The 14,322-nt window shown below is 44.4% G+C and overlaps 1 protein-coding gene and 1 pseudogene across 2 annotated transcripts in view; one reads left to right on the top strand and one right to left on the bottom strand.

The window, feature by feature from the left end:
* LOC122924366 (vomeronasal type-2 receptor 26-like) overlaps positions 1-3,164 on the bottom strand; it is a 47,204-nt gene extending 44,040 nt beyond the window's left edge. For both annotated transcript variants that reach the window (XM_044275427.1, XM_044275517.1), the window contains exon 1: positions 2,811-3,164. In XM_044275427.1, the coding sequence (XP_044131362.1) occupies positions 2,811-3,021 (211 nt within the window). In that variant the 5' untranslated portion in view covers positions 3,022-3,164. The remainder of the gene's footprint in view (positions 1-2,810) is intronic.
* A 10,176-nt stretch (positions 3,165-13,340) lies between these two features.
* LOC122925233 lies at positions 13,341-13,518 on the top strand (annotated as a pseudogene).
* Positions 13,519-14,322: the final 804 nt, after the last annotated feature.

Here is a 14,322-nt window from a genome sequence, read left to right as displayed (position 1 = left end):
CCACTGGAGTTCACCTCCAGGTGGACTTTAAATAAACAGGAAGAGAGCACAACAGGGCTCTCATGTGCTGAGTCACAGGACCGTAACCTGTGTTGCTTAAGAGAGAGCAATGTTTGGATGCGGAAACAAAAATGTTTGCTTTACCATTTGTTTTGTGGATGTCGGGGAGCAGCCCCGCACTGTATAGTCAGGACACGACTGTATAGCTTAGCGCTGGACGGCAAGGATTTACTTTATGTTTTGTTTGTTTTCTGCTGTACAAACCTTTTTGGCTAAATAAACCTGGCAACCAGCCAGATTTCACGGAAACTGCCTGCATACGGACAGTCTGTTCCAGAAAAAGGTGATCCCCACTAGCTAATCTCCCACAATATATATACAGTACAGACCAAAAGTTTGGACACACCTTCTTATTCAAAGTGTTTTCTTTATTTTCATGACTATGAATATTGTAGATTCACACTGAAGGCATCAAAACTATGAATTAACACATGTGGAATTATATACATAACAAACAAGTGTGAAACAACTGAAAATATGACATATTCTAGGTTCTTCAAAGTAGCCACCTTTTGCTTTGATTACTGCTTTGCACACTCTTGGCATTCTCTTGATGAGCTTCAAGAGGTAGTCACCTGAAATGGTCTTCCAACAGTCTTGAAAGAGTTCCCAGAGATGCTTAGCACTTGTTGGCCCTTTTGCCTTTACTCTGCGGTCCAGCTCACCCCAAACCATCTCGATTGGGTTCAGGTCCGGTGACTGTGGAGGCCAGGTCATCTGGCGCAGCACCCCATCACTCTCCTTCATGGTCAAATAGCCCTTACACAGCCTGGAGGTGTGTTTGGGGTCATTGTCCTGTTGAAAAATAAATGATGGTCCAACTAAACGCAAACCGGATGGAATAGCAGATTTCCACTGGTCTTATGTCCATTCCTTGTGTTCTTTAGTCCAAACAAGTCTCTTCTGCTTGTTGCCTGTCCTTAGCAGTGGTTTCCTAGCAGATCTTCTACCATGAAGGCCTGATTCACACAGTCTCCTCTTAACAGTTGTTCTAGAGATGTGTCTGCTGCTAGAACTCTGTGTGGCATTGACCTGGTCTCTAATCTGAGCTGCTGTTAACCTGTGATTTCTGAGGCTGGTGACTCGGATGAACTTCTCCTCCGCAGCAGAGGTGACTCTTGGTCTTCCTTTCCTGGGGCGGTCCGCATGTCAGCCAGTTTCTTTGTAGCGCTTGATGGTTTTTGTGACTGCACTTGGGGACACTTTCAACGTTTTCCCAATTTTTCGGACTGACTGACCTTCATTTCTTAAAGTAATAATGGCCACTCGTTTCTCTTTACTTAGCTGCTTTTTTCTTGCCATAATACAAATTCTAACAGTCTATTCAGTAGGACTATCAGCTGTGTGTCCACCTGACTTCTCCACAACGCAACTGATGGTCCCAACCCCATTTATAAGGCAAGAAATCCCACTTATTAAACCTGACAGGGCACACCTGTGAAGTGAAGACCATTTCAGGTGACTACCTCTTGAAGCTCATCAAGAGAATGCCAAGAGTGTGCAAAGCAGTAATCAAAGCAAAAGGTGGCTACTTTGAAGAACCTAGAATATGACATATTTTCAGTTGTTTCATACTTTTTTGATAAGTATATAATTCCACATGTGTTAATTCATAGTTTTGATGCCTTCAGTGTGAATCTACAATTATCATAGTCATGAAAATAAAGAAAACTCTTTGAATGAGAAGGTGTGTCCAAACTTTTGGTCTGTACTGTAGATATATATATATATATATATATATACATATAAATATATAAAACTGCACCGAACAAGGGTTAATAAGACCCCAATAACAATAATTGTTTGCTGGAATTACAGAGGTATCATATAGTGCAAACCTAAAAGCAGCAGTATAACACCAATTTGGTTCCCCAGTCAGTGCAGCAAGGTGTAATAGGATTGTTCCTGTTCCCCAGGCTGTAACCTCCCCTACTGAACCCTGTTCTGCTTCAATACTGTAGAATGATTCCTCCCTATCCTTTCCCTACACTTCTAATGCTCTTTCCCTGAACTTCTATTGATAAAAATATAAGTTTCATGTCTTTCCTAGCACTGTCCCTAGCGCCTGCTGACCAGTTATGGCCAGTTCGCCGTGTTCACCCGAGAACACATGCGGGCTGCCATCTTAACTCACAAGTCCGGCGATGCATAGGTAAGTCCTTACCTGTGCCTGTGCGTGAGCCGGTCTGAAACAAATGCGGTCACCGGGAGCAGGCAGTTGCGAGAACAGCTGCCGGGAGCCTTCATTGGGCTGTTCTCGGAACTGCCTTCTCCCGGTGACCGCATTTGTTTCAGACCGTCTCCCGGCACAGGCACAGGTAAGGACTTACCTATGCATCGCCGGACTTGTGAGTTAAGATGGCAGCCCGCATGTGTTCGCTGGCAAACACGGCGAACTGGCCATCACTACTGCTGACGTCTCGCCCTGCACTAAGTACACTGGAAAATGTCAGAATCCAAGATGGCTGCCGCCATTTATAGGGCTGTGACATCACAGGGCTGGCTGGCTGCTGATTGGCTGCATGCATGGCATTGTGGGTGATCCCTTGTTCCCAGAGACCCTTGCTCCATGTCCTAACATGTGCAGCAGCCATTTTAGGAAAAAATCACGAAGCATGGGGAAATTCGGATTTGGTGCGAATCTAATAATTCCTGAAATTTGTATCGAATTCCACTTTGTCAACTTCGATTCGCTCATCTCTGATCGTCAACACTGGTAACACAGTACTACAACTCATACTACCACATACCGGTTATATTGGATATCTCTCCTTCTGAACATGGGACGCAGTCATAGCAGCAGGTGTGAATTGTCGGTCTCGCCATTTTCCGGCTTCCAGGTAAACACGGGTCTGAGCAGCGGGATACCGGGACCTGATGGAAAATAGAAAAGGCACAAATGTGATAATAGTGATGAGGAGACCTAGAAGGGTGGACTACAGAATGTGACGTCACCATCATAAGAACTAAATGGAGACAGCACCAGCGGTTCCCCAAATATTACATAGAAGAGTGACGCCAGCAGGTCCGATTTCTTCTAGCTTTAGACTACAGACATATATGAAGCATAGCGACATTTCCACTTAAAGGGGATCACTTTCTCGATGTGGAATACCCCTTTCATATAAGCCTTTTTCAGGCCATACAAATACAGACTAAATATAATGGTATCAAACACCAACCAGCATACATTAACCCTTTGTTTCCCGCCATACTATTTGCGTTGTGGCTGTAAGCTCTTACATGTAGCCCGACGTATGAAAGTGTCAGGTCACATTGAGATCTGTCAGCACTCCATGGGGTTGTAGATCTCTGTGGCTGTGCTGTCACTAGACATCTCCGGTCACAGTAAGTATCCCAGAGCCCAGGCAGGTGTACAGAGATCCATCGCAGTGTGAAGTCAAAAAGCCGGCAGGGGCGTGCTCTTCTAGATGTCAGAGTGCCCCCTGTTGGTAGTTAATTTAATTGTGAGCCTTCAGGCTGCACTGACTGTGGCCAGAAGGGCTAAATTCACTTTTTCAGATTTCAGAAAAAAATAAAAATAAAAGTTAAATATATAAATAAAAAATGTATAACAATGTAAAAAATAATAAAAAATGGAATAAAGAATAGTATAAATATAGAGAACAGTAATAGTATACAGTCATGTGAAAAAATTAGGACACCCTTTGAAAGCATGTGGTTTTTTGTAACATTTTTAATAAAAGGTTATTTCATCTCCGTTTCAACAATACAGAGAGATTAAAGTAATCCAACTAAACAAAGAAAACTGAAGAAAAGTCTTTTCAAGATCTTCTGTAAATGTCATTCTACAAAAATGCCTATTCTAACTGAGGAAAAAGATAGGACACCCTCACATGTATTCCCTCTTAAATTGGCTCAGATCTCACACAGGTATATCACACCAGGTGCACATAATTAGTAGATCGTTACTCTGCATGTTGAATGAGGCTTGCCCTATTTAAACCTCAGACATTTAGTTTGGTGTGCTCCTGACTGTTGAAGTGAGAGTGAGCACCATGGTGAGAGCAAAAGAGCTGTCAGAGGACTTCAGAAAAAAGATTGTAGCAGCCTATGAGTCTGGGAAGGGATTTAAAAAGATCTCAAAAGATTTTGAAATCAGCCATTCCACTGTCCGGAAGATAGTCTACAAGTGGAGGGCTTTCAAAACAACTGCCAACATGCCCAGGACTGGTCGCCCCAGCAAGTTCACCCCAAGAGCAGACCGCAAGATGCTAAAAGAGGTCTCCAACCCTAAACCCTAAAGTGTCATCTCGAGAACTACAGCAGGCTCTGGCTACTGTTGATGTAGAAGTACATGCCTCTACAATCAGAAAGAGACTGTACAAGTTTAACTTGCATGGGAGGTGTGCAAGGAGGAAACCTTTGCTTTCCTTGAGAAACATCGAGGCCAGACTGACATTTGCCAGAGATAAAGTTGACAAAGACCAGGACTTCTGGAATAATGTTCTTTGGACAGATGAGTCCAAAATTGAATTATTTGGACACAACAGCAGAGGACATGTTTGGCGTAAACCAAACACAGCATTCCAAGAAAAGAACCTCATACCAACTGTGAAGCATGGAGGTGGAAGTGTCATGGTTTGGGGCTGCTTTGCTGCAGCAGGACCTGGTCAGCTCACCATCATAGAATCCACGATGAATTCTACTGTGTATCAGAAGGTGCTTGAAGAACATGTGAGACCATCAGTTAGAAAATTAAAGCTGAAGCGGAACTGGACCATGCAACATGACAATGACCCAAAACATACTAGTAAATCAACCAAAGATTGGCTGAAAAAGAAGAAATGGAGAGTCCTGGAATGGCCAAGTCAAAGTCCAGATTTGAATCCCATTGAGATGCTGTGGGGTGACTTGAAAAGGGCTGTACGTGCAAGAAACCCCTCAAACATCTCACAGCTGAAAAAGTTCTGCATTGAGGAGTGGGGTAAAATTTCCTCAGACCGATGTCGAAGACTGGTAGATGGCTACAAGAACCGTCTCACTGCAGTTATTTCAGCCAAAGGAGGTAACACTCGCTATTAGGGGCAAGGGTGTCCTATCTTTTTCCTCAGTTAGAATAGGCATTTTTGTAGAATGACATTTACAGAAGATCTTGAAAAGACTTTTCTTCAGTTTTCTTTGTTTAGTCGGATTACTTTAATCTCTCTGTATTGTTGAAACGGAGATGAAATAACCTTTTATTAAAAATGTTACAAAAAACCACATGCTTTCAAAGGGTGTCCTAATTTTTTCACATGACTGTAGCAGACATTGTGTTAAATATATAAATGTGTATCTTTTTTTATTTCTTCCAAATTTTAAAGTGTAGGTAATTTGTTTAGCTATATATATTATGTAAAATATGCAAACACTTTTTTAAATTTGATTTAAAAATGATAAAAAATAAATAAAAACTTAAACTTAAAACATATCAAAGTCACCTTGAAGGAGCTTCTAATGTTTTGGCTCTGTACAACACTTGTTCTGGTGGTATAATGCCACAGAATCAGCAATAGAAAAATAGGCTGCTAATGTCCAAAATGCGCTCCAGTCCGCTGAAGTCTTGTGGTGGGCCCAGCCAGTAGATAACTTATACAAAAAGTGTCCATTTCCACAGTAAAAAACATATGGTAATGGTTTTAGAAAAACTTTTCATAATTTAGAATCTTTATTTAATTTTTATTTATTTTTTTTATATTATGTCTGTCATCTAATGACACAAAACAAACGTCTAAGGTGTCCCATGAATATTAATATAACATACATGTATAAGTGGCAGATGAGGTTTAACACTGACAAATGTAAAGTTATGCACATGGGAAGGAATAATGCAAGTCACCCGTACTTATTAAATGGTAAAACACTCGGTAACACTGACATGGAAAAGGATCTGGGAATTTTAATAAACAGCAAACTAAGCTGCAAAAAACCAGTGTCAGGCAGCTGCTGCCAAGGCCAACAAGATAATGGGTTGCATCAGAAGGGGCATAGCTGGTGGTGATAAGTCCTACCACTTTACAAATCATTAGTCAGACCACACATGGAGTACTGCGTACAGTTCTGGGCTCCTGTAAACAAGGCAGACATAGCAGAGCTGGAGAGGGTCCAGAGGAGGGCAACTAAAGTAATAACTGGAATGGGGCAACTACAGTACCCTGAAAGATTATCAAAATTAGGGTTATTCACTTTAGAAAAAAGACGACTGAGAGGAGATCTAATTAATATGTATAAATATATCAGGGGTCAGTACAGAGATCACTCCCATCATCTATTCATTCCCAGGACTGTGACTGTGACGAGGGAACATCCTCTGCGTCTGGAGGAAAGAAGGTTTGTACACAAACATAGAAGAGGACTCTTTACGGTAAGAGCAGTGAGACTATGGAACTCTCTGCCTGAGGAGGTGGTGATGGTGAGTACAATAAAGGAATTCAGGAGGGGCCTGGATGTATTTCTGGAGCGTAATAATATTACAGGCTATAGCTACTAGAGAGGGGTCGGTGATCCAGGGAGTTATTCTGATTGCCTGATTGGAGTCGGGAAGGAATTTTTATCCCCCTAAAGTGAGGAAAATTGGCTTCTACCTCACAAGGTTTTTTATGCCTTCCTCTGGATCAACTTGCAGGATGACAGGCCGAACTGGATGGACAAATGTCTTTTTTCGGCCTTATGTACTATGTTACTATGTTACTATGTAGGCTGGCTCAGAAATTAATTGTCACTGGTAAGGGGAAGGGAAAACACCAAATACACACCACAACGAATAGACGACAATCTAGGCCTCAAAAGCTAAGGAAGAGGGACGATGACCTCCTAGTAATCCCTAGGCCTTTCCCTAACTCCTGCCAGTATGAGCAGATCCTGATGGTGGAAATACTCATACGCCGGATACCTAAAGCCCTGCTAAAACAAACGAGCCCTAGGATAGGTAGGCGGGGATGAGACAGCTGGTTCCTTCCCCGATGAAGGAACCCGCATCTCCCTGAGGCTTAGAAACAACACACACCAGATAACAACATACAGCGAAGGCAACAAGTACTTAGCTTCGAGATATATGGAGAAGCAGGAGATCCAAGACACAGGCTATAGCAACTGTAAGCAGAAACTATTAATCGCATGGTCAGCAGTGTGAGGCGGTCCTAAATAGGGCCCAGGGCTGGACTGGCCTACCAGGATACCAGGAAAATTCCCGTTAGGCCGGTAGCCTTGACTGCCGGACGGCCGGCCATGCCAACAGCGAGGAGGCTCCTTGGCTGGTGCAGTATATTACACAGAGTGACTGACAGCCCCGGCCCCAACAGCAGGCTCCAGCACAGACATTGCCCGGAGCCTGACTCCTCCCACACATGTGACTGATCACATGATCATAACAACACGGAAGGTCCTTTAGCATGGTAGCTGCTGCTTGTGCAGAGCTGTCATCCGGCTGTTCAGGGTTGTGTGGCAGGTAGGAGGCTGAGCCTGAGTGAGGAGATCTAGTAGCCACACACTGATGCTGCTTCTAATGAAAATACTTCAATAGCAGCATCAAGAATGCTTAGGCTAGAGGCAGAATTATATAATCAAATGATCAGCCACATTCAGCAGTCCTGCCATACTGACAATGCCTGAAAAAAATCCAACCTGAGAGATCAAACTTTTGGCAGACAACAGTTTTCTATCATTGATCACAAATAATCACATAAATTCTCAACCCTAGCCAGCCAAAAAGTATCAACAGCTTTAAAAGGCTGTGTCAGGGCGGTAGGAACCGGCTGTGCTGTATGTTTGTGCGTTATGTAGCGGAGGCTCGGACGCGCTGCATCTTGCTTGCATTATGTGTTTATAGTGACTTCATGAATCTTAGGCTTATTGCACACGAACGTGTGCGCTCTGTGGCCGTATTGCGGACCACATTTGCGGATCCGCAATACACGGGCACCGTTCCGTGTGCATTTCACATCACGGATGTGGACCCATTCACTTCAATGGGTCCGCAAATCCGGAGTTGCAGAATGGTGCGGAACGGACCCTATGGAAGCACTACGGAGTGCTTCCGTGGGGTTTCGTCCCGTACTTCCGTTCCGCAAAAAGATAGAACATGTCCTATCTTTTTGAGGAACGTCCGGATCGCGGACCCATTCAAGTGAATGGGTCGACGATCCGCTGCGGCTGCCCCACGGACGGTGTTCGTGCATTGCGGCCCCAAAAATGCATGCCGCAGCACGACCACGGGGCGCACACGCTCATGTGCCAGAGGCCTTACAGTGCCAATCTGTGTGGAGTCCGCTGAGCCAATCGCCGGCTATAGCGGGACAGCGCTGAGTGGTCCACCACTGTCTGCTAAGACATGAGAGTGACGAGGGGGAAGATTGACATGCATCACAATGCACCCCTTGCACACATACACAGAAACACACAATTCACCCATTACAGACAATGCACCCCTTACAGACACAGACACACACCTTGCACCCCTTGCTTTGCATTTTCCATTATATGGATTTTCTATGCCTGTTTTATATTATTGCTGTAATTCCCCATGTACACCAGCAGGTGGCAGCAATGTGTAAGCAGTCCATGGTTAGTTAGTATACCTAGGCTGGAATAGTCCATTCCAGTTTGGGCTCCCCTGTGTGAGCAGAAGTGGGACGTACCCATGTCCTGTCTCATGAGGAGGAGAAGGAAGTGTAGTTAGTGTACCAGCCACCCCCTGCTGGGGTAGGTTGTGTTAGTAGGAGCTCCCAGAACCAGGCATCCCAACCCTGTATCCCGCCTCGGCTGAGGCAAGGATCCATCTTCCCAGCCTGAGCCATCAGCCTCAGCTGGTCGACAGGAGAAGCAGCCACCTCCAGCCTCCAGGATGAAGCATCCCCTGTGAGCCAAGCTGTGAGTACTTATCCCAAGTCCAGGAGAAACCAAATTCCTCTTCAGCTAGTCAGGCCCACACCAAGCAGACTACAGACAGAGCAGAAGATAGATACCTGCCAGATCTACTAGGCGTATGACAAGAAGCAGAATAGATAAATTCCTGCTACATATTGCCAATACCTGCTGGGACCTAAAGACTATTGCTGTAACTTGTATGGATTCAAAGCTGCCATTCAGTAAAGACAAGTTGGATTATATCTCCTGTCTGGATCTCAATTATTCCACCATAACTCCTACTGACCACACTCAATTTATTGCAAGTGAGCCAGGATCCAGGCGTCCAGCCGTACCACGGTAGGAGACACCGTTGACACTACTATACCTACTACACAGAGACATTATCCCCCTTTGGCATTCCTCACCTGGTACGTGAGCTATAACATCTTAAAGGACCCCGCTACAGTACCTGTGCAAGCTGCAATTGGCGTCACGAACTATTGCATATATATACTGACTCACTGCATAGCTGACCCACTGTACCGGTGTCCTGCTCATTGCACTTACACACAATGCACCCCTTACAGACACACACCTTGCAGCCCTTACACATACAAACAGATTCACACAAAGCATTCCGTACACACATTCAGAAACACACAATACATACCTTATGCACAAACACAAACTTCTTTCTATCCCTTGCACGAAAACACACTGCAACCCACTACACAAACTGCATCATCTACACACACTGGTATCCCTATACACTACATTCCATAAGCACACACATTAGATTCTGTACACCAACACATAACACATCCCCTACACACTTCACAAACTCATGGATGGGACATGTAGGTGGACTTATGCGTGGGCCTTATGGACATACTCACCATCAGGCCCTGGGGCCCAGACCTTGAGCTGTGTAAAGGGCCCCCAAAAATGGAGCTGCTTCCCGTTCTCCCAGAACATAGATTTTTGTGACCACAGCTACAAACAGCCTCCAGAGAGCCTGTTCTACACAAGACCAGTGGAGCCAGACTGCAGCTAGAGCCCATCATCATCCTCATCTGGTTGTAAGGAGGCAATCTAGGGTATTATTCGTAGCACTAATCTCTAATTTACCTCACATTAAAGGGACACTATAGTCCCCAGAACCACTGCAGCTTAATGTAGTGGCTCTGGTCTTTATAGCGTGTCCCTGCAGGCTTTTTATTGTAAACACGGTGGCACTGCAGCACTGGCGTTAGTTAATATAGTAGATCATATGGGTGGGGCATTGTGATGTCATATGGGGGGGCGGCAAACTTCTTTTGCCTAGGGCGGCAAAAATCCTTGCACCAGCCCTGGGGCACATATCTGGCATAACTCCTGTGGGGGAGGCACATACAGACGTGGACAAAATTGTTGGTACCCTTTGGTCAATGAAAGAAAAAGTCACAATGGTCACAGAAATAACTTTAATCTGACAAAAGTAATAATAAATTAAAATTCTATAAATGTTAACCAATGAAAGTCAGACATTGTTTTTCAACCATGCTTCAACAGAATTATGTAAAAAAATAAACTCATGAAACAGGCATGGACAAAAATGATGGTACCCCTAACTTAATATTTTGTTGCGCAACCTTTTGAGGCAATCACTGCAATCAAACGCTTCCTGTAACTGTCAATGAGACATCTGCACCTCTCAGCAGGTATTTTGGCCCACTCCTCATGAGCAAACTGCTCCAGTTGTGTCCGGTTTGAAGGGTGCCTTTTCCAGACTGCATGTTTCAGCTCCTTCCAAAGATGCTCAATAGGATTGAGGTCAGGGCTCATAGAAGGCCACTTTAGAATAGTCCAATTTTTTCCTCTTAGCCATTCTTGGGTGTTTTTAGCGGTGTGTTTTGGGTCATTGTCCTGTTGCAAGACCCATGACCTGCGACTGAGACCAAGCTTTCTGACACTGGCTAGTACATTTCTCTCTAGAATTCCTTGATAGTCTTGAGATTTCATTGTACCCTGCACAGATTCAAGACACCCTGTGCCAGACGCAGCAAAGCAGCCCCAGAACATAACAGAGCCTCCTCCATGTTTCACAGTAGGGACAGTGTTCTTTTCTTGATATGCTTCATTTTTTCGTCTGTGAACATACAGCTGATGTGCCTTGGCAAAAACTTCGATTTTTGTCTCATCTGTCCACAGGACATTCTCCCAGAAGCTTTGTGGCTTGTCAACATGTAGTTTGGCATATTCCAGTCTTGCTTTTTTATGATTCGTTTTCAACAATGGTGTCCTCCTTGGTCGTCTCCCATGTAGTCCACTTTGGCTCAAACAACGACGGATGGTGCGATCTGACACTGATGTTCCTTGAGCATGAAGTTCACCTTGAATCTCTTTAGAAGTCTTTCTAGGCTCTTTTGTTACCATTCGGATTATCCGTCTCTTAGATTTGTCATCAATTTTCCTCCTGCGGCCACGTCCAGGGAGGTTGGCTACAGTCCCATGGATCTTAAACTTATGAATAATATGTGCAACTGTACTCACAGGAACATCTAGTTGCTTGGAGATGGTCTTATAGCCTTTACCTTTAACATGCTTGTCTATAATTTTCTTTCTGATCTCTTGAGACAGCTCTTTCCTTTGCTTCCTCTGGTCCATGTCGAGTGTGGTACACACCATATCACCAAACAACACAGTGATTACCTGGAGCCATATATATAGGCCCAATGGCTGATTACAAGGTTGTAGACACCTGTGATGCTAATTAGTGGACACACCTTGAATTAACATGTCCCTTTGGTCACATTATGTTCTGTGTTTTCTAGGGGTACCATCATTTTTGTCCATGCCTGTTTCATGAGTTTATTTTTTTACATAATTCTGTTGAAGCATGGTTGAAAAACAATGTCTGACTTTCATTGGTTAACATTTATAGAATTTTAATTTATTATTACTTTTGTCAGATTAAAGTTATTTCTGTGACCATTGTGACTTTTTCTTTCATTGACCAAAGGGTACCAACAATTTTGTCCACGTCTGTATTTGGCATATCTACTGTGAGGGGCACATATCTGGCATAAATGCTGTGAGGGGCACATATCTGGCATATCTACTGTTAGGGAGCACATATCTGGTATAACTACTGTGAGGGGACACATATATGGCATATCTACTGTGATGGGGCACATATCTGGGCATAACTACTGTGAGGGGCACATATCTGGGCATAACTACAGTGAGGGAGAACATATCTGGGCATAACTACAGTTAGGGGGCACATATCTGGGCATAACTACTGTGTGGGGGCACATATCTGGGCATAACTACTGTGAGGGGGCAAATATATGGACATAACTACTGTGAGGGGGCACATATCTGGGCATAACTACTGTGAGGGGGCACATATCTGGGCATAACTACAGTGAGGGGGCACATATTTGGCATAACTACTGTGAGGGGGCACATATCTGGGCATAACTACTGTGAGGAGCACATATCTGTCATAACTAGAGATGTCGCAAACATAAAATTTTCCGTTCGCGAACGGCGAACGCAAATTTATGCAAATGTTTGCGAAGGGGCGAACCGCCATACACTTCAATAGGCAGGCGAATTTTGAAAACCCACAGGGACTCTTTCTGGCCACAATAGTGATGGAAAGGTTGTTTCAAGGGAACTAACACCTGGACTGTGGCATGCCGGAGGGGGATCCATATCAAAACTCCCATGGAAAATTACATAGTTGACGCAGAGTCTGGTTTTAATTCATAAAGGGCATAAATCACCTAACATTCCTAAATTGTTTGGAATAACGTGCATTAAAACATCAGGTATGATGTTGTATCGATCAGGTAGTGCAAGGGTTACGCCCGCTTCACAGTGACAGACCAAACTATGACAAACCAAACTCCCCGTTTAACGCACCGCAAACAGTCCATTTGCACAACCGCAAACTCCCCATTTGCACAAGGTTGGATACCAAGCTAGCCATGTCCCGTTCCTTGTCCTCACTGACGTCATTGAAGGTCTCTTCCTACACCCAGCCACGTACAACACCAAGGGTCCCCGAAAGGTGACAACAAGCCCCCTGGGACCCTGCTGTGGTTGGTCTTTCACCTCCTCAAAGCCACCTTCCTCCTCTGACTCCTCTTCTTCAGACTCCTCTCTCTGAGTTGCCGCAGGTCCAGCAATCGAGGACGACAAGGCTGCTTCTGGTGGTGATGGTGACCACAACTCTTCCTCTTCATGCTCATCTACGGCCTGATCCAGCACTCTTTACAGGGTACGCTCCAGAAAAAACGCATATGGGATGAGGTTGATGATGTTGCCTTGGGTTTGACTGACCAGGTTTGTCACCTCCGCAAAAGGACGCATGAGCCTACAGCCATTGTGCATAAGCGTCCAGTAACGCGGCCAAAAAATACTCAGCTCCGCAAAGGCTGTCCTCTTTTTTTTTTAATAAAAAAAATCTGTTCTTACCAGTTTAATCCCTGTTACGTCCCCTATCAGGGGCCGGTGTATGGAATAGATTTTAGGAACCGGGAGATGGAAAAAGATGCTTGGTCGGTCCTCTTACTTCCAATTTGGGGCACTGCACGTGCGCCGTGCAATGTACTGTGCTACCCCGATCTGAGTGGTATGTTAATTATTACAATTCTTATCAGTTTAATCCTTGTTATGTCCCCTGTCAGGGGACGGTGTATGGAAAAGATTTTAGGAACCGGGAGATGGAAAAAGATGCTTGGTTGGTCCATCTACTTCCAATTTGGGGCACTGCGCGTGCGCCGTGCAATGTACTGTGCCACCCTATATGAGTGGTGTGTTAAGTAGTACTATTCCCATCAGTTTAATGCCTGTTACGTCCCCTATCAGGGGACGTATATCGAATAGATTTTAGACAACCGCAAAGAGTTGTCAATAGTTGACACACTCATGACATAAATGTTATTCCTCTATGCGTCAATCTTGGTGTAGTGATGACTGTGCTCGTGTGCACGTTTGGGAGATTGCAGGTGATGACGATTTTTCAGTGACAGTTAAGTGACCCAGAAAACAATGATTCTGAAGTGTAGGCCCATTGTTGGCCTAATAGGCTTTAATGATCACCTTAGATGATCACAGAGAAAATTAATGTTTTTTCTATGCAAAATTATCCAGCCGATCGCTTTTGGTCTGTTCACAATGAAGCAACCAACTTATCACCTGGGGTGTGCCAACATTGCCAACACACTCATAGAGGTGATCGCTTCATTGTGATACGCAAGCCCCTTCACCACAACAAGGTAACAATCACGAAGGGGAATTGACACATGTATGTGCTGCTGTAGCATGCAGAGATTAAATACAGCAGCGTGTGGACCATTTTTAGCCCAAGGCATCTCATCAGGCAAATGTATCGCCCACTGTCAGTCCCTTTGGGATCCA

This window comes from Bufo gargarizans, chromosome 1, assembly GCF_014858855.1.
Source record: "Bufo gargarizans isolate SCDJY-AF-19 chromosome 1, ASM1485885v1, whole genome shotgun sequence".
Lineage (NCBI taxonomy): Eukaryota > Metazoa > Chordata > Amphibia > Anura > Bufonidae > Bufo > Bufo gargarizans.
Note: the sequence above shows the minus strand (reverse complement) of the source record. Positions and strands in the feature narration are given on the sequence as shown.